This window comes from Halictus rubicundus, unplaced genomic scaffold (genome assembly GCF_050948215.1).
Source record: "Halictus rubicundus isolate RS-2024b unplaced genomic scaffold, iyHalRubi1_principal scaffold0071, whole genome shotgun sequence".
Lineage (NCBI taxonomy): Eukaryota > Metazoa > Arthropoda > Insecta > Hymenoptera > Halictidae > Halictus > Halictus rubicundus.
In genome coordinates this window covers 563,397-590,073 of record NW_027488612.1, presented here as the reverse complement: position 1 = coordinate 590,073, position 26,677 = coordinate 563,397, and the positions used below count along the sequence as shown (strand labels likewise).

Here is a 26,677-nt window from a genome sequence, read left to right as displayed (position 1 = left end):
TAAATAATGTACCCCGGGTAAAACGGGCGAAAACCCGGCGTTGAAATCAGAGGAGATAAGTATCTTTCGCTACCACCACCACCACCACCACCACCACCACCCCCCCCCCCTCCCGCCGTGGTACCATTATCGCTATCTTGTGTTACTGGCTGCTTCACTGCCACCGTCTAGAAATGTTATAGTATTTGCCTCCAGTAATTATTCGTTTCTGAACGGGCTCCTCATAGTTTACCAGTCGCGTTGGTCTATCGACCTACTAATTACATCGCGCTGTAACGTTTACAATTTTCTTGGCCTGGTTTCCGCCTGTATGAAGCGGCACAGCCCACGAGAAAATATTGATGATAAACTCACCATTCTTACGTTGAATGGTTATTTCGCTGATTGCATGCCAGCACAAATTGCATTAACCCATTGTGATTTGGCTCGAATAATGGTAATATTTTTAAGGAGATAGTCGAATTCATTCCGCTCCCCGGGTTCAATTACTTTGCGTATTTGCTTCCTATGGATCAGACTACAAGATTTGTTTTCCGTGGAATTTACGGTTCAGTGATTTTATATATAAAATATGATTCTTGAATTTTATACACAGGGTGGATTACCACATATTATCATTTCCATTTACATGACTATTTATTATTCGTAGCGGAAAATCGTTCACGTAGAGTTGAATGGTATCAAGAGGGGCACATTCTGACAATAACAGATTTTTTTTGTAGGTGGACGTGCAGAGAACATATTAAGGTCATTCACTCTTTTTTAAAAATGGAAACATATTTTTTATTGCACCACTTAATGTATCTTAGTTGGTTTTATACAACTGACTTGCTTTAACAGTGATTAATAACGAAAGTGGACGCACGAGTGCGAGGTAAACAAAATATATAGCTCCTAGCGAGGACAAATGAAAAGAAGAAGCGAGAAAGTATATTTCACGACTTTTGTTTATAAGTATATATATATATATTTGTTTTAAATTTCTGTTCGCTTTGAATTACTAATATTACTAATATTAGAAACATTAGATTTTATTGAATATTGTAGTTAAAAATGTTTGTAAAGTAATGTAAAAATTATACTTTATTTCTTAAATATCTATGTGCTTAAATTACAAATGTAACCTATCCTCAACGTTAAAGTTTCGAAATTTGATAACAAGATAGAAAATCTAATATAAATAAATAAATTAATTAATTAATTAAGTATTAAGGTTTATTTGTGTTACGTGTTTTATTAAGTGTTTTATAAAGTCCCCATTAAGTGTTATTTCTTATTTTCTATCTAGTTCTCTTCATTCCTACCTAGCATGTATTTGATGTCAGTAATTAGTATATAGAACATCATATGTTTGACAATTCGGTGGCAAATATAGTTCATTTATCACATGCCATAGCGATGAAACAGCCTTGCCAACGAAATTATTTTCGGCTTTCTCCTTCAATTAATTTATCCTAAAATCCATGTAAACCACAATGGTGGGAATACCCTACAATTATCATAGAAGTGACTTACTAATTCAAAGGAGACCCATTACCGCGGCAATAAAATTTTACTAAGTATTTCAAAACCGTTTTTCGAAGAACAAGAAATTATTGTGACCATAGTCAATCAACAACATAAGCAGCCCCGGTTTTGGAGCAGTTGCTGATACCGAAGTTACAGTAATCGAGTCACGAATTCAATGAGGACGACGTCCGCCGTGACACCTAATATCACGTTAATGCAGTTAAGTACTTACCGATCGAAGTCGCCACCGTGAGAGAATACAAGAATGCTTTGGCGAAGTTCCATTCGTACTCTGGGGCACGTCGCTCGGTCACAGGATCGCTGGCGGAACTTCCAACGTAGGTCCCGACGTTCTGGGTCGCCTTCATGTCCTCGGTGATCCTCTTCACTAGTTGTTCCTGAAAACGTGCGATCCTGCGCGGCCAGCCTAGTCCAATTCTCACGGTAAAGAACGTTCAGGCTCTCCGTGATTATCCAAATGTTCTCCACGGTCTTTGCTCTGGCCTCGTAATTAGCCTTAACACGAGAAAACGTCCCGTTGAAATATTGCACACTTAAATCCAACCGAACGTATTTTAAATCTAATTCCTAACCCATCGCGCTCGGAGCTATTTTAATTCCAAAACCAAATTTTTCTTCCGACCCAGAATATTTCCATTTTACACGATTTTGTTCATTTTATTCGTACGGCACTGATCCAATTTACACGCACAATACTGAAATGTTTAGTAGTTTATAAAATAGGAATTTAATGATGTAAGAAATATTTTGAATAATTATATGCCCATTTTTAGCGGCAACTCAGAGTCGCCACTCGAGTGCGAAGGGTTAACTTAATTTTAGTTCTCAATGAGGTTTATTTATAAAGTTCCCTGTTCTTACAATAAATGAAATAGGCTTCGTAGTGTGAATGTCCTACAAAATTAGTCTAATGACTAGACTGCTGATCTTAGTAATAGAAACTTATTTCCATTTTTAATAGTTTTAATAGGTCAGAAGTGATGTAACAATATCCGTAAATTCTTCTCATGTATTTATCACTTTATATTCCACCCCATTCTTGTCATAAATGCATAAAATCCGCATTCTACCAATGACAAAACTTTTTAATTATTTTATTAAGAATCTTTTACCAATATATTCGCGACATTTTTTTTATTAAAATGAGTCCAAACATGCTATAATTTGAAGCATATCCGCTTGTTCAATTGACGTTTCAGTAGAGCTTCGATTATCCGAACTGATGATATTTGAATTCTCCATCATTCAGACACGTGGTACACATGTAAACAGTTCAGTCCGAAGTGATTCGTGCACAACAAAATTTATTGTATAAATTAGTAAAGATTTGACAAAATGAACGTACAACTCCACTGACTGGTACTAATCGATCGGTAATAATCGAGGTTTTACTGTATCGTCAATTATATAAGAAAATATAATCCAAATTGTGTCATGTTTGGTGTCATTTCAATCAGAAAAATATCACAAATATATTGATAAAACTTTCCTAAATAAACTTATTAAAGAAAATTATTTCATTATCAACAAACTTTATGAAGAAGTAACATTTTTTAAAATCAGAGTCGTAGAAAGTAGCATTTTTACCTATTTTAATAATTTGTTTATTTCATATTAAAAACCGTATTTTACGAAAATAGCTAGGTGCCATGTGCCGTCCTGTCTGATACCTACACGGTTTTGTAATGAACAAAATTTTATTCTACGACATAAAACGACTGCCACAATTTTCGAAAATGTAGAGCATTTTACTGTAGGTAAAATTTTGAGAGCAGTACGTCTTGAAGAATTAAATTTCTAACAAAAATAAGAACTGTTCATGACCATTGAATTTTAATCTCCACTTGGGTGCAATGCACACTGTAGAGGTACAGGTAGAAACTCAATTATACTTGTGAAAATAAAGAACGATATAAAAGTATAAAGAGGAAGAAATGCTAAAAAAGCATTAGAGCTGGCTGCAAAAATGCCTTCTATATTTCATTTTAGACTGCGAACACCGCAGTGTTGTTTTAAAGAACATTGCGGCAGATATTGCATTTGCGTATTTGTTGTACGAAAAAATGTTGCGAACAAAAGTTGCATGGTTTTTTGAGGGACATACAGTGTTCTAATCTGATTTTATTACTTTGCTTTTTTATCGAGATATGAGAATCACCTTCAATTTTTTGAATGAAATGTCTAATATTTTTTCTCAAATTCGGATAAATTATGAAATTCTGCGAAAAAAGTATTGTACAAAGTGGGACTATATTTATAGGGTATAGAACACACTGTGCTGAGTAAAAGAGCCTTAGTAAACATAGGTCAAAGGGTGAACCGTTTCTGAGACATGAATATTTTTGTTTGCTAGCATTATGATCAGCTTACTTACTTCCTTGTAACTTCCTTGTTACTTTCTTCCTTGTGTTGACCTATCGACCTATGTTTCCTAAGGCTTTTTTACTCAGCACAATGTGTTCTATATACCAAATAAATATTGAATGGTTTTTTTAACACCCTGTATGTACATATATTTTTGAAAGCTCAATAGAACGGTTGAAAACGTCATACAGTAATTGAGGGACCATTTTAAAAGAGAAGCTTCAGTTCTTGGGTTCAGGCATGACAAAAATTTTTCCATCTCCATAGTGTCGTTTGAATTCGCAAACTTTTTGACGAAAAGACTATAATTCCCCTCTCTGCTACATGATGTACAAATATTAAAGCCACAAACTAACGAAGAGTTCTGAAAGTACAGCCTTCGATAACGCTTTAATATGATTTCAGGTGGATCGTTGATCAATTTTTTTTGTCAAATTATGATTGTGTTGGTACGACGTCAGCACCAATCACCGAATGCAACCATCGCATTGCGTTTGAGTTGGTATAACTGCCGCGTCGAGCGGTCTTCCCGCGTTTTCGTCGCGTCCTCCCACTACTCTGCGAGAGCATCGCGTTATGTTAGCGCGTCCGCTTGACCGCGTCGGGTTCAAAATTATATCTAATTAAAGGTTTTTCTAACACACAAGTGTTCTCGTCACTGTGCATTCTTGATCCCTAATCCTAACAAATAGTTTATATACCAGCAATTGAAGATCTCAGGGCAACAAATGGTTAGCTCGATTTCGACGTGATGGTAAAAGAACAAATTCTTTCGATAATTCGGTGCAACAAACGGTCATATCATGAGATGTTTGTAACTGTTTGTTGCCCCGAATGTTTACAGTCGCTCAGACTATTTGTTACTCCGAACGATTGATCTAAGTGGGCAGTCACGTCGAAATCGAGCTGACCGTTTATTGCCCTGAGCACTTCAATTGTTCAGCAAAGAATTATTTCAGTGTCTGGAAATTACGTGACCAATTTCAAATCGGTGTATAAGAAGCAGAATCAAAATTTGAAATAATAAGAATAAAAAGTTGAGAAGTACGAACATTGTTGTGAAGTTATACATAGATAGACTGCGGATTTTATGCATTTATAGCAGAAACGTAAATAAAATACAGAGTAGTGAATACATAAAAAAGAAGGGTATAATCCTACATTATTTTCAATTTATTATAATTAGTAAAATAAGAAACACCTTTATTTCACTCCTGCTTCTTACAATTAATGAAGAAGACTGTTATTTTGCATGAACATGTGCAGTTCAGCTATAGGAATTTCAGTACGAGTTTTGTATTTAAAAGTAGAAGGCGTGTTATTTTTTCATATTTACATCTAATAATCTTAGGATTTGATTTCATATATTTTATATCTCAAAAATATATTATTAAAACTATATATTCTCTTTTAAATTTTTAATAACTTACACATTGTTCCTTTATTTTCATACAAATGAACCCATAAACATATGTATATCAACTTGGAACCTAGTTGGTTTATAAACTATTTGAGGTAACAGCAAAGCCTATTGTGTTTTGTTCTCTGGTAAAGCTGTTTATTTACTTTTCTAAATGCTTATAGCTTGTGGCTTAGATATATATTCTTTGTGATTAGAACTTCGTTGTTAATCATAATTTGTTAGGAGAAAACGATGCGCAATTTCACGTGCAGCTCTGTCAGAAACAAGTTGCGGCCTACCCTTTCTTGAAGAAGTTGACACACTACCATAGGTTTTCTTTATTCTTGCAACCATCGTATGACTTACACCACATTTCACTGCAATTTGCCTTAGTGAAAAACTTGTATCGCAAAATGCAATGATACTGTTTCTTTTATCTGCACTAAGTGCTTTCATCTTGCCTTAAGCGTGTCAACTAACTTTCAAATAGGAGAAAAACTGTGTAAACACCAGTCTAAACGTGTCTTACTATAGTTGGCTATCAGTGTTTGTCGACAATTTCATTTCCCTAGCATTTGTGTACTATCTTGACTGTTTCTGATGAAACGTGCAAAACTGTAAACATTGCTTCAAATCCTTATTTTTGTAAAATATTATATGTATTGTTAATATTGTCTAACATAAACTGTTATATTTTGTTTATCACATTAACCATATAATTATTATTACCTAAGCCTTATCATTCAATTGAAAAATAGGTTGTATTATCACGTTTTATGTAAAACCAACGAAGTGTGTTTACACTTTTGCTCGTCACTGTATGTGTTGTCAATTCGGCTTAAACTTGTGTCTCTAACGTAGGGCATAAAAGTTTAAAGGAGTGCCATCGTCAGGGGCCACGAAATTTAAGACTAGTGACAGTGAATAACATCGTGAAAGTGGATATATTTTTGCAGCATACGGGTCCCTGCAGGACGGGTTTGACTTTAAGGGGGCCGGCAGGCATTTGGCCTTGACTGGCACGCTATGTTACGCTGTGCATTTTGTTCTAGACATTTTACGTCTTAAATAAGTAAGTAATCAATTAAAAATGCATACCACCGTGTTTGTACATGTCTTTGCTACGTCTGTCCAGAGCCTTTTTTTCGATACGAACACTAAATCTCTCGAAATGGAGAGAATCTCTCTGCGGCAGCCATCTTGTGACGTCATACTTGCTTCAGAAAGCGAGTTTTCTGCCGAATATTACAAATTACTCCGCGATGAGGTAGAAATTCGCAATTTGGGCTCTGGACAGACGTAGATTGGACTTTTAGGAAACACAAGTGACCACTTTTAAACTGCTCATTGCAATATTGAAGCGTCAATTTGTCAAGATTTTGACCCTTGCAAGTTCATATACGTATATTGCAGAGAGATTCTCTTAATTTCGAGAGGTTTAGTGTTCGTATCGAAAAAAAGGCTCTGGACAGACGTAGCAAAGACATATACAAACACGGTGGTATGCATTTTTAATTGATTACTTACTTACTTAAGACGTAAAATGACTAGAAAAAAGGCACAGCGTAACATAGCGTGCCCGTCAAGGCCAAATGCCTGCCAGCCCCGTTAAGGGAGGAAGAAAGTGAATGGGACGCTAGATCGATAAAACTTCGTTGAAACGAACTTTAACGGGAAAATGCGCAGATAATTCGATTGTCTTCGACTTCAATGGGAGATCACTGAAGATAGAAAAAAGGAGTAATAATAAATATAGTATGATAAATCGAGATCCATTTATGTCGATGCGAGTGAAAACGTAATAATGAAATGAAGGCGATACGCAATTGGCAAAAAGATTATGTTTTGCTGAAAATTTCTTTGATTTCGATTATATTTTATTTAACCCTTACGCCAATAACTGGGTACCCGGGAAATTACTTTCAGATTCTTTTTAAAACTTTTTTAATGTTTTTGTTTACCAATAGTAAGACTATTACAGGTTTTTATGTTGTTGAGTGAACACAGATTAACTTATATTTGGGGCGTATTCGTTGAAACTTTCAAATGCAACACCATTGAACATCATCATACATTTTGGTTCTTGACATAAGGGTTAATTTTCATACTTTAGCAACATCTGACTTTTGCGATTATTGTTCTTTCTTCGACGTAAGGAACACAAATATTTGCGATCTTATCCGATCTTATCGGAAATAACAATATAATAACGATAATATAACAATGTGATGGGCAAAAATTTGACTAGAAACTGCAGCTTTAAAATTTGTTTCTGCACCCAATTTCTCGAATTTCCCTTATTCCTCCGATCACTGTTCCATTGTTCAATTCAATAAAAAGTAAATATTTTCAGTTTGATAAAACGCACTAATTTAATAGTTTTAAACTGTATTTATATTCTAACTTTTCTTCGCAAATGGTCTTTTTGGGAATTATTGCGTGTTACCTCGTTTCTATTTAATGAAACGTTTCCCCATTGAATAATTTTATATTCCGAAATAATTGCTCCAGTTCAAAGAATACGTATACACGCGCGCACGCCAAACAATGCAAACCAAATTAGTTGTTTATGCCAGCAATTGAAATTGGATTACTCTGATGTTGACATGTTTGCTTCATTTTCATTTTGACCCCTCATTGAAATGAAAATAAGATTATAGAAACATCGCATTTGTTACTGCAAATATAGGGAATTTAAAGCGAATTAATTGCGCAGCAAATGTACATTTCTGGTATTCATGCGTTTGTGGAAAACGTTAATAGACATTATTGCAAATTGCGAGCGAAATATTCTTCCCTATGATTGGATTACTTCTGTGTATGCAATTAATAACCGAACTATGTGTGTACATTCACGTACACAATCTTCTCGTTTTTATTTCAGTGTTAACAATTGTATACCCAAACTATTACTTGCATACACTTTTTTTATATGGACGTATATTTCTTTCTAATTAATTACTGAAAATGCACCCAAAAATTGTTTTCTTTCAGTTGTATTTCATTTGATTAATCTTACCAGTTACTAACGAGTGGTATTGAATAAAAAAGCTTATTTACAAATCATATTAGTGGCAGGATTCTTCGACCAAACTATAGCAATTGGACAATTGAAAAATTCTAATTGAAAGTTGATAGTACGACGAAGTAGATTTAGATTTACAGTAATTACTGATTTATTAGATAGGAAAACTATGTTCATCCAGACTTTCTGGTTATAAGATTTTACTAAATCGTAGCGTATCCTACATAAAAAATATATAAAACTGTTACGAAATAATCCATTGGTTTTTCATAAAATGAGGACGAAAAAATTAAGCATAGAACAAATTTTGTGCAAATTTTGGAGGAATACGTATTATTTATTCACAGTATTAAAAAGTATAATATAGAAAAGTTTAATACGTTGTCATACTACTTCATACCGTTCTATAATTTCCATGCATTGGAGAATAGTAGGATATTTTATATTTAGCAAAGGAACAAAAGCAATCATCAATTTATTAATATTTTTTTTAAATATCAACTCTTCAGTTCCATTCTTTCAATTAACACGTAATGCTACATTTCGTTTTAAAAATTCGGTATTTAGACGTGGTGTATTTGCAGGAAACCCGTGATTCAAAATCTCTGCTGCAATATTATTTTTTACAGGAAAGCTGTCAAAAATTTATGAAGTACGTTCAGATAAAATTTATAATTATTAAGCGAAATATAAACACTCATTTGCAACAAGTTACAACAAATATACGCTGCGAATGCAACAAAAAGCGACCAATTTCATTTAACATAAAATTGAGAAAATTTTCAGTTCATGGATCTGTAAATAAAATAAAGTTACAATTCAACGTAATTATTTTTACGCTAAAGGCACAATAATTTTTCATAACATCGACAATAATATTTTGAATTATTTAATTATTAATAATCTGCTGCAATTGTTTTTATTACAAATATAGATCAGAAAAGTATTTTACATGATTACGTTGTATTTTATTTTAGATGTTGTTAGGAACTGAATAATTTTTTATTTCCATATTTAAAATATGGTATTAAAATACGATAGTATGTAACATTTATAACGTAATAAGTAAAATTGTACCGTTTTGAGGGATACATGCAACGATTCGATACATCGACACCTTATACAGCTCTTATTTGATGACCCTTTACACCAACCGGTGACACAGAAGGAAATGGGAAAAGAAAATTTCGGAGTAAGAACCAGCAGGTGTACCACTCACCTGTGTCAGCCAAGCTGTTGAGTTTCGTCTGGTAGGTTGTCCGCCCGCTATTGTGGTAGCAAGTGTCCTTTGTTGTATCCCAACCTCGGCACCGCTTTCAATGGCAAGGAAGATAAAGCTACCTAGCAGAGCGTAACCCACGAGGAGGGCACATATCCCTAGGTTTATAATAAAACCTTTCAGGAAGGAGTGCTGGCTAGCCTTGTCCGGCACTCCGCCGAAGCAGAGACACTTCACTTGTCTCGATGGATGTGTTTTCGAGCGGTCCGACGTGGATCTCTTCAAGGACGACGTATTGCCATTATTCGCGGGCTTGAAGCCCTCGTAAGCCCTGTAATGTCTCGCGTTGTCCTTCTCCATCCTCTTTTTTCCCGTCCTGTCGTATCACCTGGTTCTGTCCTCTAACTCACATTTGTCAAACTTGATTGGTATCTCAGCGCGGTCTGTCGTTCGCATTTCTCGGCTCACCTCGCTGATATCGGCCGGTTATCGACAAAAAGGCCCAAAAAGAAGAAAAATACGCAGACAAGCGTGGATCTCTAACCTGTTCGCAGCCCTCCTCTACGGCTAGCCTCGCGTTAATCAGACGGCACGCTACCGGAAATCGAACTTTCCCAAGCTGAAATGTTCCTAAGCACCTTCTCCAGTTCCCGCCCCCGTTCCACTATTATTCATTGTTCACTCAGCTCCCGGTGGCGAATATTAATCGTGTCGGTACGTCAACGTCGGCGGCGGACAGTTCTTTCCTCAACAGTTTTCTTCGTGACCATCGTCGAGATCTGCGCGAGTCTATTCGCGCCGGTCGGGACCCGTTCGCATGATCTGCCGAGTTATCAGATTTTCCAGTGCAGGCAAGTCTCGGTTCGAAACACTCCATTGGACGAGGCCAGCCGTGACAAATTACGAACGGTTTACACAGGAATGTCGAACGCGCCGGAACGGTCTAACATTTTCGACGGAAATTTCGCCGCGCGAAGACAGAGGGCCGTTGTCAGGGTATCGACACCTCGATCGCAGTCACTGTCGATTTTTATTATCCTCGTAGAAAATGGTCGTTCAACGGGTCCGGGATCGCGAGAGGATTTCCCAGGATCGGAGGTTCGATCGCGAGCGGGGCGGGCGCTCCCGTCATTTTTCTAGGGGACTGCCATGCCGTCCTCCGTGGAACGCGTTCCAGAATTCTATAGATAAAATCGATGTTTGAGATATTTGCTAGGATATTAGTTTCTCTTCAGGGCGAGGCGGAGAGTCTCTATGGACACCGGTCCTCTCTTACCTAGAATATTACCCCGCTAAGGGACGCATACGTTTAAGAAATGTTTATGTACGTCCGCGGCAGAGTAATGTTGAGTTTTATTAAAGAATCCACCATTACGCCGGGCATAATGTCCCCCGGTAAGTTCGAACGAGGCGCATCGGCGATCGCATCTCTCCGATCGGGCGGATTCGTTCCGACGGAGGAGATTTATATTTTACAGCGACGTTCCTTGATCGAGCGTATAGCTATTATATCGTCGAACGTGTCCCCGTGCAATTCTAGTCCGAAACCGTTGGCTGAAAGTTTCCTTGCCGTGGATGCACGCGTATCGATCAATCAAATTCGACGCGGCGATAGCAGGGAAAGTCGCATCACCGCGACAACCAGCACTTCTAGTACAAGGTCTCTTTCCCTCTGTTGGCAGGAAAATAGAAACTTAAGGAACAGCGCGGAGTGAATTTCAAGAGTGTCTCCATAAGTCGCTTAAACTTTCTTTCGTAGCAGATGAATGTAAAGCCACCGCGACGGTTCCTGCTATCCCGTCTATCCTTCGTGGTACGCGCAGAGTTAAGAGTAGCGTCGTCGCCGCGAGAGCTGGAGTCGCGAAGACGAAGACGAAGAAGAAGAAGAAGAAGAAGAAGTAGAAGAAGAAGAAGAAGAAGAGGAGTAGAAGGGTGCAGTCGGAGAACGCAACCGACAAAGAAGTGGATGGCAATTTCAAGGCTTCATTCCGACAAACCGGATTTCCAGAATAAGTATTCCCGATGCAAGTCGCGACTGCGTGGTTCCGCTCATCGCTCGAACCTTCTCCGTTTCTCCCATCGCCTTTCTCAGCGTCGTTTTTCCCTTCGTTTCCGCTTTGTTCGTCGACCTGGCAATCCCAATTTAATGCGGACTCGTTCTACCTCCAGGTGAGAACTCGCTGCGAAAAGCCGATTAACACGGTCAGACTTGATCCAGTAATTTGCCTGCGCCTTTCATGCCGTGCCACGCTGTTTTCATTCCGTACGCTCGGCGAATAAATCAGCAAAGCCGCTATGCGACGCGAGACAGGGGCGAGGCAGAGCGAGGCAGAGCGAGGCAGAGCGAGGCGACGCGCGAGCTGCCCCGTCGTTTTCCTTCCGCTCGATCGAGGTAATCTGCAAACAGAAACGAGAAAATAGGATTGGTCGATTGGATTTCACGTTTACTTTTCTTTACAGTACCAGCCCCGCGAGATGTGGCGCGAGAACCATCTCCGATGGAAATGGAACTGACCGTTTCACCGTTCCCATCCTACAAACACCCACCCACCCAACCCCCCTCCCCCGCCAGGCTTCTTCTTCCAATGTTAAGGTAGTTTCGATATTCGAAACAGCGAGGCGTGAAATTTGCAAAGCGAGACATTATCGACGCCGCCGTGTTCGAGATGTGTTTGTGGGACAGGCGATTACGGAACAAAAGACTTAAGAAATATTAGGAAATAATATTCTCCGCATTCGATTATTTAGGAGGCTGTACGCGCCGATAATTATCGAAGTGCTCTAAGTCAAGAATAAAAAAATATTTGACTAATAACCCCAGAATATGCATCCTTCGACACAACATTTTTATCTACGAGTCATAATAAAGAGAAAATAAAGATGTCTGAATTAGGTGAGGAGACCTATTTGTAATATACATTACAATATACGGGGTCGAACTCCCTTTATATAGAGTGGTCCACGCAACTTGCACACCTTGAATATTTCCGTTACTTCCAATAATATGATAGAACTTTTGAAAATTGAAGTGCAAAATAAAACTGTGAAAGAAATAGAAAAAGAATTTGGAAACTCCTAATTGCGCAAATTGCAGCATAACTTCTGTACGTTTAGTAACGACTTTTGTAAGTGAGGATCATCGCCAAACACATGTGCGCCGATTATAACGAAACTTGGCACGTAAGTAGAACACCAAAAAATATTTGACACGTTCTTTTTTTTTTCATAGGTGTCCAGTTTCATGTCACATGGTGTGAAAGTACCTCCAAAGATTGAGAGCGAAAACCCATTTTTCGAAAGTAAAATAATATTAATGAAACTAAAACCAAATATTAAGTATACAAATTCTTGACCCGTTTGTAAGACATACAGTGACGTAACCTGAATAACAAAAGATTATTTGAGCATTATTAAACGTGTGTGCAAATCTTTATTATTGGTATCGCTTTATTCTTTATAAAGCAACTTTTATATTTAATATTTTGTTATATATCCACTTACGATATCCACTTATATCCACTTATCCAGGTATTTTATGACTTACGTTTTGCATCCACTATTTAGGAAAATTTTGTAATTCTTAAGAGGGAGATGGCAAAGGAAGTATTCTGTATTATTCAAAGAGAAATTTTTGTGATTAATAAATAGTATCTCTTGGGACTTACGGACAAATTTTACATTTTTTATGTTTTTGTATGTGAAATGACTTTCTACTCAAACGTACCGCTTGCCTCGTTGTGTCCAGTATACGCACATAAATTATTTAAAGCAGGACGTAAAATTTTTTTGGTTGTAACTCTACAAGTGTGAATTTATAATCTAAATTCTTACTCCTTATCAGTGGCAATAATTCGGTATTACTATTATATTTCAGTAACATCAAGTTTACCATCACGTAACCTGAAAATCGTTTGATTATTAATTTCGAGGAATTAATATTCATATTTTATATAATTAATTTTAATATATTTAATTTTTTTCTTATTTATGTTTGTATTTAAAATAATACTAGATATGGCGATACGATGAAGTATAGATTATATCGAGCACTAGTTAAAAATAATATACAGTTGAAAAGTTTTTGACTTTTCAAAAGTCAAAGAGTTCATTTTAATTAAATATTCTTACGTAAATGATTCCTATGACAGATTATGTGTCACAGGTGGGAGGCTGAAGACATTTTACATAATTTAAAAGATAACATTCTCTACATACATTTTTCGTTTGAGTTACAAAATTGATGTTTCTTTTTTTAAAAGAATAGAATATTGACTGTAATCGCACAAAAGTATAAACCCTTCCGAGGTTCTATATGCAACAGTTACTTGAAGTAGAAATATAACTTTTGGATATAGAGCAGGCCTAGGCCTGCAGATCTTTGACGTAAATGGGAATTCGATCAAGCTGTAAAGGTAAGGATTATGGTCGGAGAAAGACTGCAGACCGGTGGTCTATCGTAACTTCATAGGTGTGCTCGAACGTTTCTTATCCTCTCACTGGCCCTATCAAATTTCAAGAAGAATCAGAGATCTGACGCCAACGAGAACGACTCCGATGTGCCCAAGAAGACAGCTGAATTCTGGGTGGACGTGGAACGTGGAATTATCGTGGACGGCCCTTTGGGAAATCGCGTAGAAGTTCCTGGATGTTCCTGTTCCCTCGCGTACATCGAACAGGGTCCTCAAGAACCTTCCACCGGAGAGACCATAATCGACGATCATCCTCGAATCCGCTAATACAGGTCCCAGAAAATCGGACAAAAGGAAGCGGAGGAAGGCCCTGGTCGGATGAAAATGGAAGGAACGACGGCCGGCGGCGTGGCGTGGATACCGAACGAAAAGTCGATTCGTCGTAAGCGGAAACCGTACGATATACTACGTCCTTCGAGCCTTCGACATCCATAAATGCATAGCAAGATCAACTGGTTTAAAGCCCCGGAGTTCTTCATATCCGAGCGTGATTCAGGAGCCGTGGCTGGCTAGATGTTCAGCGATATTTAAATTCGAAGATTCCGCGGAAGCTTTTGTACCTCGTACGAGGATATATAGGAGAGAAGCTCGACGTCACAGTTGAAAACTGAAAACGTTCCTACGGTATTTTTAATACCGTCGTAACATTGAGTTATTGAAATTCTTGGCCGAGCGGAGCCGGGACCGGCGTGGCTACGTTTCGAACGTGACCGATAATAACATCAGTATATTAACAATTATGATAGAGAACTGTCGAAAGATTAGAACTATTCAATTCCGAGTTTAGCGCACGTCCCTCAGAGAAATTCCATCGTACATGTTATTTTAATAATATGCAACATATTAAATACACACGAGATCTGTCAGAAAACGACCTTACGTTGTAGCGGAAAGAAGTTTCACCCCTGGCCAATATTGATGATGTTCCCTTCAAAATATTGTCCTTTGAAAAGACGCAATCTTCTTCGAGCGATGCTTCTACTTATGGAAACACTCTTAAAATTATCTTTAGGAATAACGAATAGATACCTCGTCGCGTTTCGTTTGTTTGCCTCAACGTCAGCAAATCTTTTTCCTTTCAGACGATTTTTCATTTGGGGGAACAACCAGAAATCGCAGGGAGGAGCTATAATATATAGATCAAGTTAAGAGGATTAAAGTGAAAAATAAATAGAAAACAATATAAATAATATAGATTTTGCCGATTAAAATTAACGTGAATCCTAATTGATGAAGTAAATGGATTCTGTATTTCTGGTGTTAAAAATTGTATTGCCTATAGGCCACCCTGCGCGTTGTACTTCTTCATAGTAGTTCCTTCGGTAGTGGCATAATTTACCATTAGTCAGACATCCTCGTATACCAAGTTATACGGTGGCGGGCAAAATAAAGTTTAAATAGTAACAATCACAATTTTTACAAACTGAAATTTTATTTTAAAGCAGCAATGCATTTTTTAACAAATATTTACATCTTGTAAAATAGTGCTACGGTTTGTCAAAATTGGACGGGAACTGGCGAAGTTGCAAAATGGCGTGTTTCATCAGGAACTGTTGAACACTATATATGTATATATCCTTTTTAATATTCATTATGCTCTAAAAATAAGTATAATTAATATAGGCACAGTAATTGGTACCCCCCCCCCCCCTCGGTAAATGGGTCCCTTACCCTATTGTCACGTGAATGGGTCACTCATTAAGATTTTATTTCTAATATAAGCACGCATTACCTACGATAGCTCGAAGACCTAGTATATCGCAATGTTAATTACATTGAAAACACAAAGGAAGTGCCTTCAAGAAAAAGAAATCTCTTTCTGTTGCTTTTGTTGCACAAGATTCTACGATGATTTTTTCGCTTTCTAGAGCCACCTAAATTTAGAAAGGCAATTTTGCTTCAATTTTGCAGAACTCGAACAAAAAAAAATCACACTATGTTGGACAACTAGGTGTTTTTTACACAGGAAAACAGGCGCTTTCAAATGGTGGTAACGCGATGTATCAAAAACTTTTATCTCTCCCCATGTTATGTCTGGAATTTGAACAAAATTTTTTGTAACTGTCAAAGTCTTCTTTATGACGCTCTAACCATGTTAAAAAGCAACTTAGCTGAACATTTGAAAAAAGCATCTGAAAGTAGAGACTTGAAGCTTTCAAATGATTATTTAACGATATCGATACAATAATTTTTGCCCGACTTATGATCACTTGAAATTGACTCAATTTCTCGGGATCGTAAAGGTGATCCTTTAATTTTTTAAGGAATGTACAAACAAAAGTTCGATATCATTTCATTTTTACAATTTTTTGTCTGACAAAATGAAAATCTAAGATGTTTGTGTTCAATCAAGAGATTATGTGCAATATGCAGGGTGTACAAGGTGTACATTTCCAATCTTTAAATGTACGAAATATGTAAACATTGTCTTATTATTAGACTGCGGACTGTATGCATTTATGATAAAAATGAGAAGGCATAATTTAAAATAGTAAAGACAATAGAAGAATTTAAAAATGCTGCTGTATTATTTTCAGCCTACTGAATACATTTAAAAAAAAAACAACTTTCTATTTCACTCCGGTTTGTCGCAATTCAGGTAGACGATTTTTATTATGCATAAAGATCCGCAGTCTTCTTATTATCTCGTCCAGCGTCGTATTCAAAATTCTTGTGAGCTGCAGAATTCGATACAGTTAATGCCGCAATTGATTCGTACAAGTCCGAAACGGAACGAACACTGATCACTTGATCTTGAGAAAGATCCCTTTTTAGGAAAGAGGATAGGAGTAGGGATGTTTTGGGGGAAAGTAACAGGAAGGAGATTGGAAGATAAGGCCCAGACGCATAGATATTGGAAGTCCGAAGTGGTAGTGCCAAACGCGAACTTAACAAGGATTGATTAAGAACCTTATCGAATAGGTGAAGTAAAGGGTTAAGCCATCAATATTGTAGATCGGGGTCGTTACGTCAAGAGCGGGACTGATAAGAATTGATTAAGAGCGTTATCTGATAGGGGGAGCAAAGGGCTGAGGCATGAATATTGACGAAGTTGTAATCGTAGCGCCCTATGGAATTTGGATCGGAGAGGAAAGAAAAAAGGGGTTACTTCGGTACTGACAAGGGACATTACCCAAGTGTAACAACACCGATTTTAATGAAATTTATACAGGATATAGTTTGTTGAAAAATATTGGACACGTACTTTTTTTTATCTGCAATGATCCATATCTAGGGAGCGAAAATATCCCCTGAATTAACTACATTCCTCGATCTAAAACATACAAATTAAAAAAAAACCATTGTCCTAGATCTTCTAGTTCTCAAGATATTAGCAAAAATAGAGTTTTCACCCCCCCCCCCCTCTACTATACATATCCATATAACCAATTATATTTTTATGTACTTCTCAATAGTTGTAAATAGTTGTTAAAGTTTGAAAAGGTGTTGACGCGAATACTTTATACGCTCTATTTTTATATTTATGTGAATATTGCATTTGTATATTGATTTGTATATTGATATTTGTATATTGATTAATACTGTATTTGGATTTGATCTGTGGGAAACTGGGTAAAATAACTGAAGGACTCCGTAGTAAGTTTCCTCAACACAAGTACATATATTTTAAACCATGTTCAAGGCAGCGTCAAGGCCGCCACAGATCGGAAGTCGTAGTTACTTTTAAATTATTGAGTTGTAACGTAAATATGTTCGGTTGCAAGTATAAAATGTTCTAATTTTAATGACTTATAGTAGCTATGATTAGAAGCCACCTGTAGTCAACAATTTTAGAATTAATTGTAATGTTGTACTTTGTTAATAAATGAAATAAGATCCTGAAGGTAATCGAATTTAATGATACAACACAACAGTTTAGTTTTTTTTTTTATAAAATAGAGGTTAATATTTGTAAGTAACAACATTCAAAATGTTAATTTCGAGCATGTTATACATAGCTTTTACACTGTGCACATTATTATAATATTTCCCTAGTTGTATGTGTCTATATAGTGTGATTACTTGAACTACAATTACGCTTGTTAAAACATATTTCTGGCCTTTTTAGTCATCATTAGACTGGATTTTATGTATTTATGATCAAGAGTACATGACATTTGAAACAGTAGGAAGATTAGAAGAATTTAATATAGAATATGAAATAATATGATCCATGTATTGTTTTCACCTCGCTAAAATTTGGCTCCTATTTGCTGCAACTAAAGAAGAAACATTTTGTCTTTTTGAAAATTTCTCACAGCATCAAATTAGTTGTTATCAAAGAGATTTCATGTAATGGCGCTGGTAAACTCGTAACCGCTGCGACCTAATTGAAACGGGACGTAGTACGTACTACGAAAACCGTAAAATTAAATAGTTTAATTCCCGAAATACCTCTCATATCTTGCCCACCGCCGACAAAGATCTATCCAGTCAATGTAGCACAATTACATTTCGATGGTTCGTTTGTGATTGGACGATGGTGAAAGGCGGTGAACCTTTCAGAATTCGATACCAACGACGAAAGAGCTCTTTCACCGTTCGCCTTCGATCGCTTTTGCCAGTCAGATATTCGAAGAATAATGCTTCGAAGGATTTATCGTTCTCCGACTTCAATCCTATACGGCGGAATCCGAACGAGTTCAAGCCAAAAGCTCCACAACACGCGGCTACGTGTGTATTTGAACAACAAAATTGAACGCGTACATCCATCGAAATCTTTATAGCATCGACAGTACAACTATCGAACGGTACAGCCGATCCGCACGGCCAAAATAGGCCAATGAATTTGAGCGGGTCCGATACTAATGCAATGCTAATTTATCGTCGGAGCTGATCGATCGTTGCGCTCGGTCCTCCTTTTTATCGGCGAAGAAACGAACACCCTTTCGAACAAACTACTGAAGCACGTTCACGACTATAAATCGGTTCCAGCGATGGCCCGGCATGGATCTGACCTCTCCCACTTCCGTTCCGATTTCCAACCCCTCTCCTTTTTCGCTTTACGGCCCGTTTACGGGCTCGCCTACATCCTCATGTAAAAGACTGATTGTTCCTCTCTGTATCTTTTATTGTAAACAATCAAAGAACCAATGATACCGAACTTTATAGCTCATCAAAGCGGTGTTCGGGTAGCGGTGGTTTTATGGAGATACGATATAATGCGTGGTTATCATTCTTGTCAATAGTTATTACTGATCACGTTGAACAAATATTGGCCGATAAAAGTTTTACGAGACATGCGCTTTGCTAAAGCGAAAGTGGTGAAATTACAATACATATATGTGGTACGAATATACAGGATGTTCAACTACAGGTGGGAGAAAATGTAAGGGGTGGTTCTTCATGACAATATAAAGCGAAAATGAAGATTAAAAACTTTCAATTTCGGCCACATTTTTCAGTTATTAACTCCGTTCAATAATTCAGTTATTAATATGTACATTTTTATGAATACTTGCACTTGCGAGGATTTCATTAAATATTTATGGACATAATGGTTATATACAAACCATTTTATAGTGATCACGAGTGAATTACTTATGTGAGCTTGAAAGTACATTGAAAAGGCATTGATCCCTTCTAGTCGATAATTCCATAGGGCTGATATTAGACATGCCCTTGTGGATTTTAAAGAGTAGACAGGTTCAATGTCGTTCAACGATTAATTTCTAAATCCTTAAAACATTTTCATCTCGCTGGGGCCTCAAATGGGAACCAATTTAGGCATGTATTTGTTATTCGATACGTGACTGTCGCGCGCCTCTATGACGTACACCACGGACACCTGTGTTGGTCGGGTTGCTGCATTTTTGGCTGCATTTCAATTGTTAATAACTAAAAGATGTAGCCGAATATCGGCATACATTATATTGTCATGGAGAACCAGCTCTTAAATTTTCTCGCACCTGTATTCGAATACCCTGTATTACACAGTGGATCAGAACAGTATTGATGAACTTAGTTTTTTTTCTGGTGTTATGCATGTTCAACCAGTAGCATAATAATACAATTTATGTAGATGTTTAAGTACTTCACTCTATGTAGGAATAATATGCTGCTGTAGAAACGTTAATAGTTTGCCATTAAAAAGTGTTGTACAAATAGAAAAAAATGTATTGGTACACTCGATTTATCTGTTACAGGAAATTTTGAATCGAACAATCAGAAGATAATCGCTCATTAATTATTAGGATAGAAAAACAGTTTGTAGTTTGAGAGAAATTTATAATCTTTCTCCAATTATTTTGTTACGTTTTAGTATGACATAGTGTAATTACAAAAAGTAACAAGATGGCTAATAAACGAGACTCATTATCGTCTGTACTGTCAAATGTAGAATATAATAGTATAATAATGTACAAAGGCCAACAGTATAAAACTGTAGGAGAAAAGAGAATGCCACAGGCAAGAGCAACGACTACAAGAGAAATAATAATTATAGTACTCCACAAAGCATAATAAGGCTGCGAAGTAATAAAGAATAAAAGCACTTCTTCACTGTATTGTGGTCAGCAAGGAAAAAGCAAATCCAGCCATGCAAACGGAAAATACGAGTTTTGAAAAATCGATTTAAAAAATGTACTATGAAGTCCAACGATTACAGTGTTATTAAGGGCCAAGGGTAGTCACATGACTTTTTCTGAGTCAGCAGGTCGGTAACTGCTGTATAATTTCCGTTCACAGTCTTGGTCTTGATCCCGCGGGTCATAAGTCTGTGACTAAACTTGTAACATTTTTTGCTGTGTATTATCGATACCATGATTTCTGACGCCAGAAACGTGCTTCAAGTTTTTGGCTTTATTTCGCAGAGAATCAAGACAAAACACAGCTCAATTTGAAGGTGGAGATATTTTCTAGCTCGCGCTACCTTCGATTTCATCCAGAAAACTCATCCAACGGCATAAAAATGCTTGGATTCCGAGGCACGCACATCATCAATTTTTGACCTATTTCTAATACTTATATCACAAAATATCTGCATACTCTCGTCAGCTCATGACCAGCGCGCGCTGCATTGAACCTTCCTCTTTCAAATGAGCCCCTTCCCAGTGAAAAATATTCTTATATAAGGACGAAAAGTTGAGGCACGTAATGCCATTTTTCGCCTAATTTTGTCGGTAACGTGGTCACTCTAGCTTATCGCGAATCTACGAAGTCTTGGCCCTTAAGAGGGTCGCCTTGCCGCCTTGATGACTCGATATAACCGCACATACATAGAAGAAACCCATACACGTACACGAAACTTCTAAGAGTCGCGCGGGCTCAAATTGATGTTTCAATATAGCAATGAGCAATTCAGAAGTGGTCAATTTTGTTTTCTAAAAGTCCAATGTAGGACTATACGGTTTCCAAAATGCCTATTTGTACGTTATCGTGGAGTAATATGTAATATTCGGCGGCATACTGTCTGTTACGAGGCGTCTGAAACTGCACCTCGCGGTTCCGACATTTTTCACTATTAGCTCCACCATGACTGTCAGGCCTCTTAAACGTTGTAGAAAATTTGGTTACTGATAGAAGGGTTAGTGGGTTGATTGACGCGGGAATTTTATATGTTTCGCATAAATTTCAACTATTTCATATAAATGAAACCGATCAACATCATTAATAGCAAATATTAGTTACTTGATAATGAAGTTATCGCCTTACACTATAATCCAGTTATTTTCAGCACTGATAAATTGATATTCAGTGTCATGACAATCATTTCAATAATTCTGTAGCGCCGATCATCAATGATCTCCATGGTGTTAATCTTTTGTCAGTTGAATGTCCCCTCTGAGGCACCCCTAAAAATGCCAACATTATAATTCAAAGCATACATTACTAAATGTCTTTGTGTTTAATAAATTGCTAAACATCTAATACGAAGTAAAACACCACTCAATTTCATATGCACAGAATGAAAAAGATCGCATGTGACGAAAATATTCTAGATCCAATGAAATGTCCGAACTCTGAAGTCCAAACAGCTTCGAACGCAAAAGCTAATGTATCACGCAAAGAGGAAACTGTTACAACACATTCAACAGATTATTATCTCAATATTCATTCAATCTGTGCCACAGCTTTAATAGCACGTTTCGCTGCTCCTCCAAAGGGGACCATTCGGCCACATTTCCTTAACTCTCCAAATTGTTTCCCACGCAGTCTGTCTTCGGGCCTGATAATATATCGCGACATGGTCAACCTTAAAATTGCACCTCGGCCACGTTTCATCCGGGAACGTTCATTCTCGGAGATTGCACCGCAGCTTGCTCGTACATTAGCATTTATAACCAATTCTCGGGAAGAATCGAGAGATAACTGGCTCAGAAAGTCAAGTGCACGGGTCCACACCCCCCCCCCCCCCGATTGGCATCATGGTCGTTGAGGATCACGGATGTGCGGGTTTAATAGGGGGTTGGCGACTTGTCGATGGTCACGGGGGGCTGAAAACGGGCGAACAGGGTCGGTCCTAAGGGTACGGCATGGGAGGGGAACGATGGGAAAGGGGCGGTTAGTGTGAAATGCAATTTTTCCATTTGGCGCTCTCTCCGGCGCGGCGCGGCGTGGCACGGCGACGGGAGAACCACCTGTGCTCGTCTCAGCGACTTTTAAATTCGTACCATTGTCGATTCTATTTGCTGAAAAATGTTTATTCAATTCCGTTTACCGTCACTGCAAGATATTTACCCGCTCGCTTTTGCTCGAACAGCCCCATCGCACCACTACAGGCAATGGAAATTGGATGAGGTCGAGATGCGAGGCGGATGCCGCGGTGGTCTGGGGTGCTGCGACAGGAGGGAGAGAGAAAGAGAGAGAGAGAGAGGTGCTGGGAGTGGCCGAGGATGAAAGAGACCGCGATAATTTCTCGCTAAGCAAAGTGGAACAAATTTTCCGGCAAATAAAGCACTGCCAGGTAAGTGTTAAAACGGTTTTGGTTTATGAGTGGGAGATATGACGTTTTAAACCCCTGCCTGCTGACTGTGCTAATTCGATATTGGCGAAGGCAATATTTCTTACCGCGTGTGCGTCCAGACTGACACGGTCACATTCATTTCGTTGGGAACGTGGACGCACATTATGTGGATTTCATTCTGCTAGTCGGACATGCAGGGGCCGGGATTAATCCTGCCCTCGGTAGAACATATTCCATCAACATCGTGAACATCGTTGTTGAACAAATGATTTCAGCGTATGTTAAAAATGAAAAATAGGACACACGGTGTTTCGAAACATGTGGGCATAATTTCGGGGATGACTTCAATAAAATGAAAAAAAACAAATTTCTGAGAGCTCTATTCCGAATTATAGCCGTCTTTGTATTGTACCTGTTATGATATCATCTCCTCCACGTTTATACAATTTCGGGACACCCTGCAGACGAATGGAATAAAATAGTTTAGGAAATGTTAAAAATGTGTTTCAGAGAACGGTTGACTTGAGACTTATAGTTCTCTTGAGGGTTTTCTTCGTCGCGATTAGTACTATACGATGCAATAAAGATCAATTTTGACCTTCAAAAAGGGGTCAAGGTCAATTTTGAGGTCCGTTTTTTTAACAGATCTCCACATATCCAGAAGTGCAGAATATTGGTCGTAACATATAATTTTGGAACATTCTGTACGTTTGGCGTGTGCGACAAAGTTTGTAGAGGTCGAACACACCGAAGAATAAAAGTTCTGCGATGTTGTATCTTTTCTATTTTGGCAATTACCCGATTCCTGTTTCGCAATGATCGTACACCGAATAAGAGTTACAGGAACGGGATAATAGGAAGGCATACAAAAATCTTCGTATAAGAAGGGAATTCAAAGTCGATCAAGGATCCTCGAGGAACTTGGAGAGTTTACAGCATCTACTCCGTCTTGTAAGTAGCCCGAGCGGAAACACCTCGTTACTTCAAGTGCTTGCATTTGTAACTTTTTACAAAAGTCTATTCGGTTACCCTTATAACCATTCCCGCAAGAACCAAACGTGATGAAACGCTGTTGGACGGCGCGGCGGTTGGGAAGCCGCCTGCAAAAAGGAACCACGCGCGGACAAATAACGACGATACATTCCCCGCAGCTGTTCGCCAAACTTTATCACCATCATTTCTCCCTACACACGCACGTATCTGCATTCGTGTCGCGGCGAGTTACACGTGTAGAACAGCCTGCACGCAGCCACGGCGTTAACTTAAGCCGGTGCGATGTCCTGGAAGGATATCGTAAGTTGCAGACAATTTTCCACCGGTACATGTGACGGCTTCTCTTATCGAGCCGCTCAACGGGAATACGAGAAACAGCGAGGCGATGGAAACAGATATCTACTATTAAGAATTAGATTTCTAAAGACGATCGAATGCCATGAACGGCACGTTTGACAATTCGTATTATACAGTAGATTCAAAATATTGAACCCCTTAACTTGTACGCTCGAGTTAATTCGAGCGCGCTAAACAGGCCAAATTGTGCACACTCGAGATAATTCGAGCGGCGTTGTATTTTATGCTGCTATAATTTTTCACACTCGAATATAATCGAGAATTGAAAATAACAATGTGAAAGCAAAGAAAAAAATCGTTTTATTGATATTTATCATTTACATGGGATTGTAAGCTATAACACTTATTTATTCAAGAATAAAATATAACCTTTTTCCATGGAACAAGAGTGCAGTATATCAAAAATTGATTCTTCTTGGCCGGTTTTTGTTAAAAAAAACTGTGCGTTAGGGAGTTAAACACTAAATTTCCAATCCTCCAGAAATTGCCAATGTTTGAACTATGATAATTTCATTAAAAAAAAAATAGTACGTTACTACACCCGTAAAAAAAAATTAAAGGATTACCTCTACGATGATCAATTTCAAGGGATTATAACTCGAGCAAAAATTATTGTATCGATATCGTTAAATGATCATGTTAAAGCTTCAAGTCTCTACTTTCAGATGCTTGTTTCAAATTTTTCGCTAAGTTGCTTTTTAACATAGTCATAGTGTGATGAGGTTTGACACGAAAAGATACTCGTATTCCCCGCCATAAGTGTGCGTGTAGGTGGCGCGATATGCGTTAGAGTGAAGTGCGTCCCTCTATGCTTTCGTGTGTGTTCTTTTCTGTTCGTTCGTCACTGTACGTAGCCTATAAGTGTAGCACGTGTATAAGCAGAGAGGAATGAGAGTGCTCACGCCCGGGGTTTCGGCGTTCCCACTTTCGTGACATCGCCGCTTTAGCATGGCACAGAACCGGTCAGTCTTTCCTGGAACAGAACCGGTCAGTCTTTTAGCATGGCACAGAACCGGTCAGTCTTTCCTGGAACAGAACCGGTCAGTCTTTTAGCATAAGACTGAACGCACATTATTTTTTTAACCAGGATTAGAACGTACAGCTTAATTGTTGTATATGAAATATGTAACTAACATGTAAATCTTGTGTACAAAATCTCTAATTAATATAAATTAAGAATAATATTAATTGTAATGATACGTATTTTATTTTTTTCCAATTTTGTAGTTGCAAACTCTAGTTGTAAAAAATGGAAAATCCGGAAAAATTCGAACAAATACAGATTTCATATCGAAGTTTAAAAGCGACCAACCTGAATATTAATTTAATAATGAGCTATTGTCATCAACACTATCTTAATTTTTTTCATATATTTAGCTACTGTTATTACTAATTAAAAAAAATTTTCTTTCATGAATAAATATTTTTTTCCGCCTCAACACCATAAGATTTTTACTAGATGACTTTAAAAACACATTAGAACTATTTTTAAATAATTTTACTCGAAAACATTCTAGTTTACTCTTTATTTCACCGTTCTACTAATTTTTTATGGGCTGCATTGCAGCTCTGTTTAACACTCTTTTACAACTCAATACCATGGTACCATCCATATTCAAGGAAGAACAATTTTTTGCGACGATCATTGAAAAAACAAAAGTGTTTCCTTCATTTCAGTCCTTTAGTGCGTTGGTGACGTAGCGCCCAGCACACCTATTTACCTGTGTTCTGTGTCATATCTGGAGTTTTATGGTATTCTAACAATCCCTATTGAGTCGCAAGCCAAACCATACAAGCGAATGCATTCACAACTTCCAGAGACCTGCCTCCAAAACTAATTAAAGGAAGGCTAGACATGCAGTGTGTAATAAACTCCTCAAAAGAGGCGGATTCCAGTCGCTCGTGTTATAAACCTCATTCGATACTGCATCGAAAGTGCATACACTTTGTTCATGATACACTCTTTGTAATAATTAAATTCAATAAAATATGAAGTAAATCTTTCACGCTGCTAACGGCCCTCGCAGAGTTGGGCATTATTTGGGATAAAAATTATTTAAATAAAAATTCGAATAAAAGATACTTTATCTTTATTTGTTATTTGAAGGTTCGAATAAAAAAAAAGCATCTTTATTGGACGAGTGTCGAATAAATAATTTTATTAGATGAGAATTTATCCGACGAATAAAAATACTTTTTTATATTCGAAGCTCCAAATTAAATTTTCATTTTTTATCTGTACTGTTATTCGGAGGCTACGACTAATTCTTCCGAATTTCGAATAATTTCTTCAGCTCGAATAAGCGGCTGGAGCCCCGTCGGCCCAGGCCCAGAAGCCTCGGTCGCCCAGCGGTGCAATAAACGGCAGCCGCGCGATCCGAGGCGAGAACAGGTATATCGGTGTGAAACTCCA

At 37.7% G+C, this 26,677-nt stretch overlaps 1 protein-coding gene across 1 annotated transcript in view; it reads right to left on the bottom strand.

Annotated features, from left to right (window-relative positions):
* LOC143363598 (potassium channel subfamily K member 6-like) overlaps positions 1 to 11,176 on the bottom strand; it is a 146,743-nt gene extending 135,567 nt beyond the window's left edge. Inside the window, 3 exon segments of the mRNA XM_076804162.1 lie at positions 1,742 to 1,923; positions 1,925 to 2,025; positions 9,541 to 11,176. Of these exon segments, the coding sequence (XP_076660277.1) occupies positions 1,742 to 1,923; positions 1,925 to 2,025; positions 9,541 to 9,900 (643 nt within the window). The 5' untranslated portion in view covers positions 9,901 to 11,176.
* Positions 11,177 to 26,677: the final 15,501 nt, after the last annotated feature.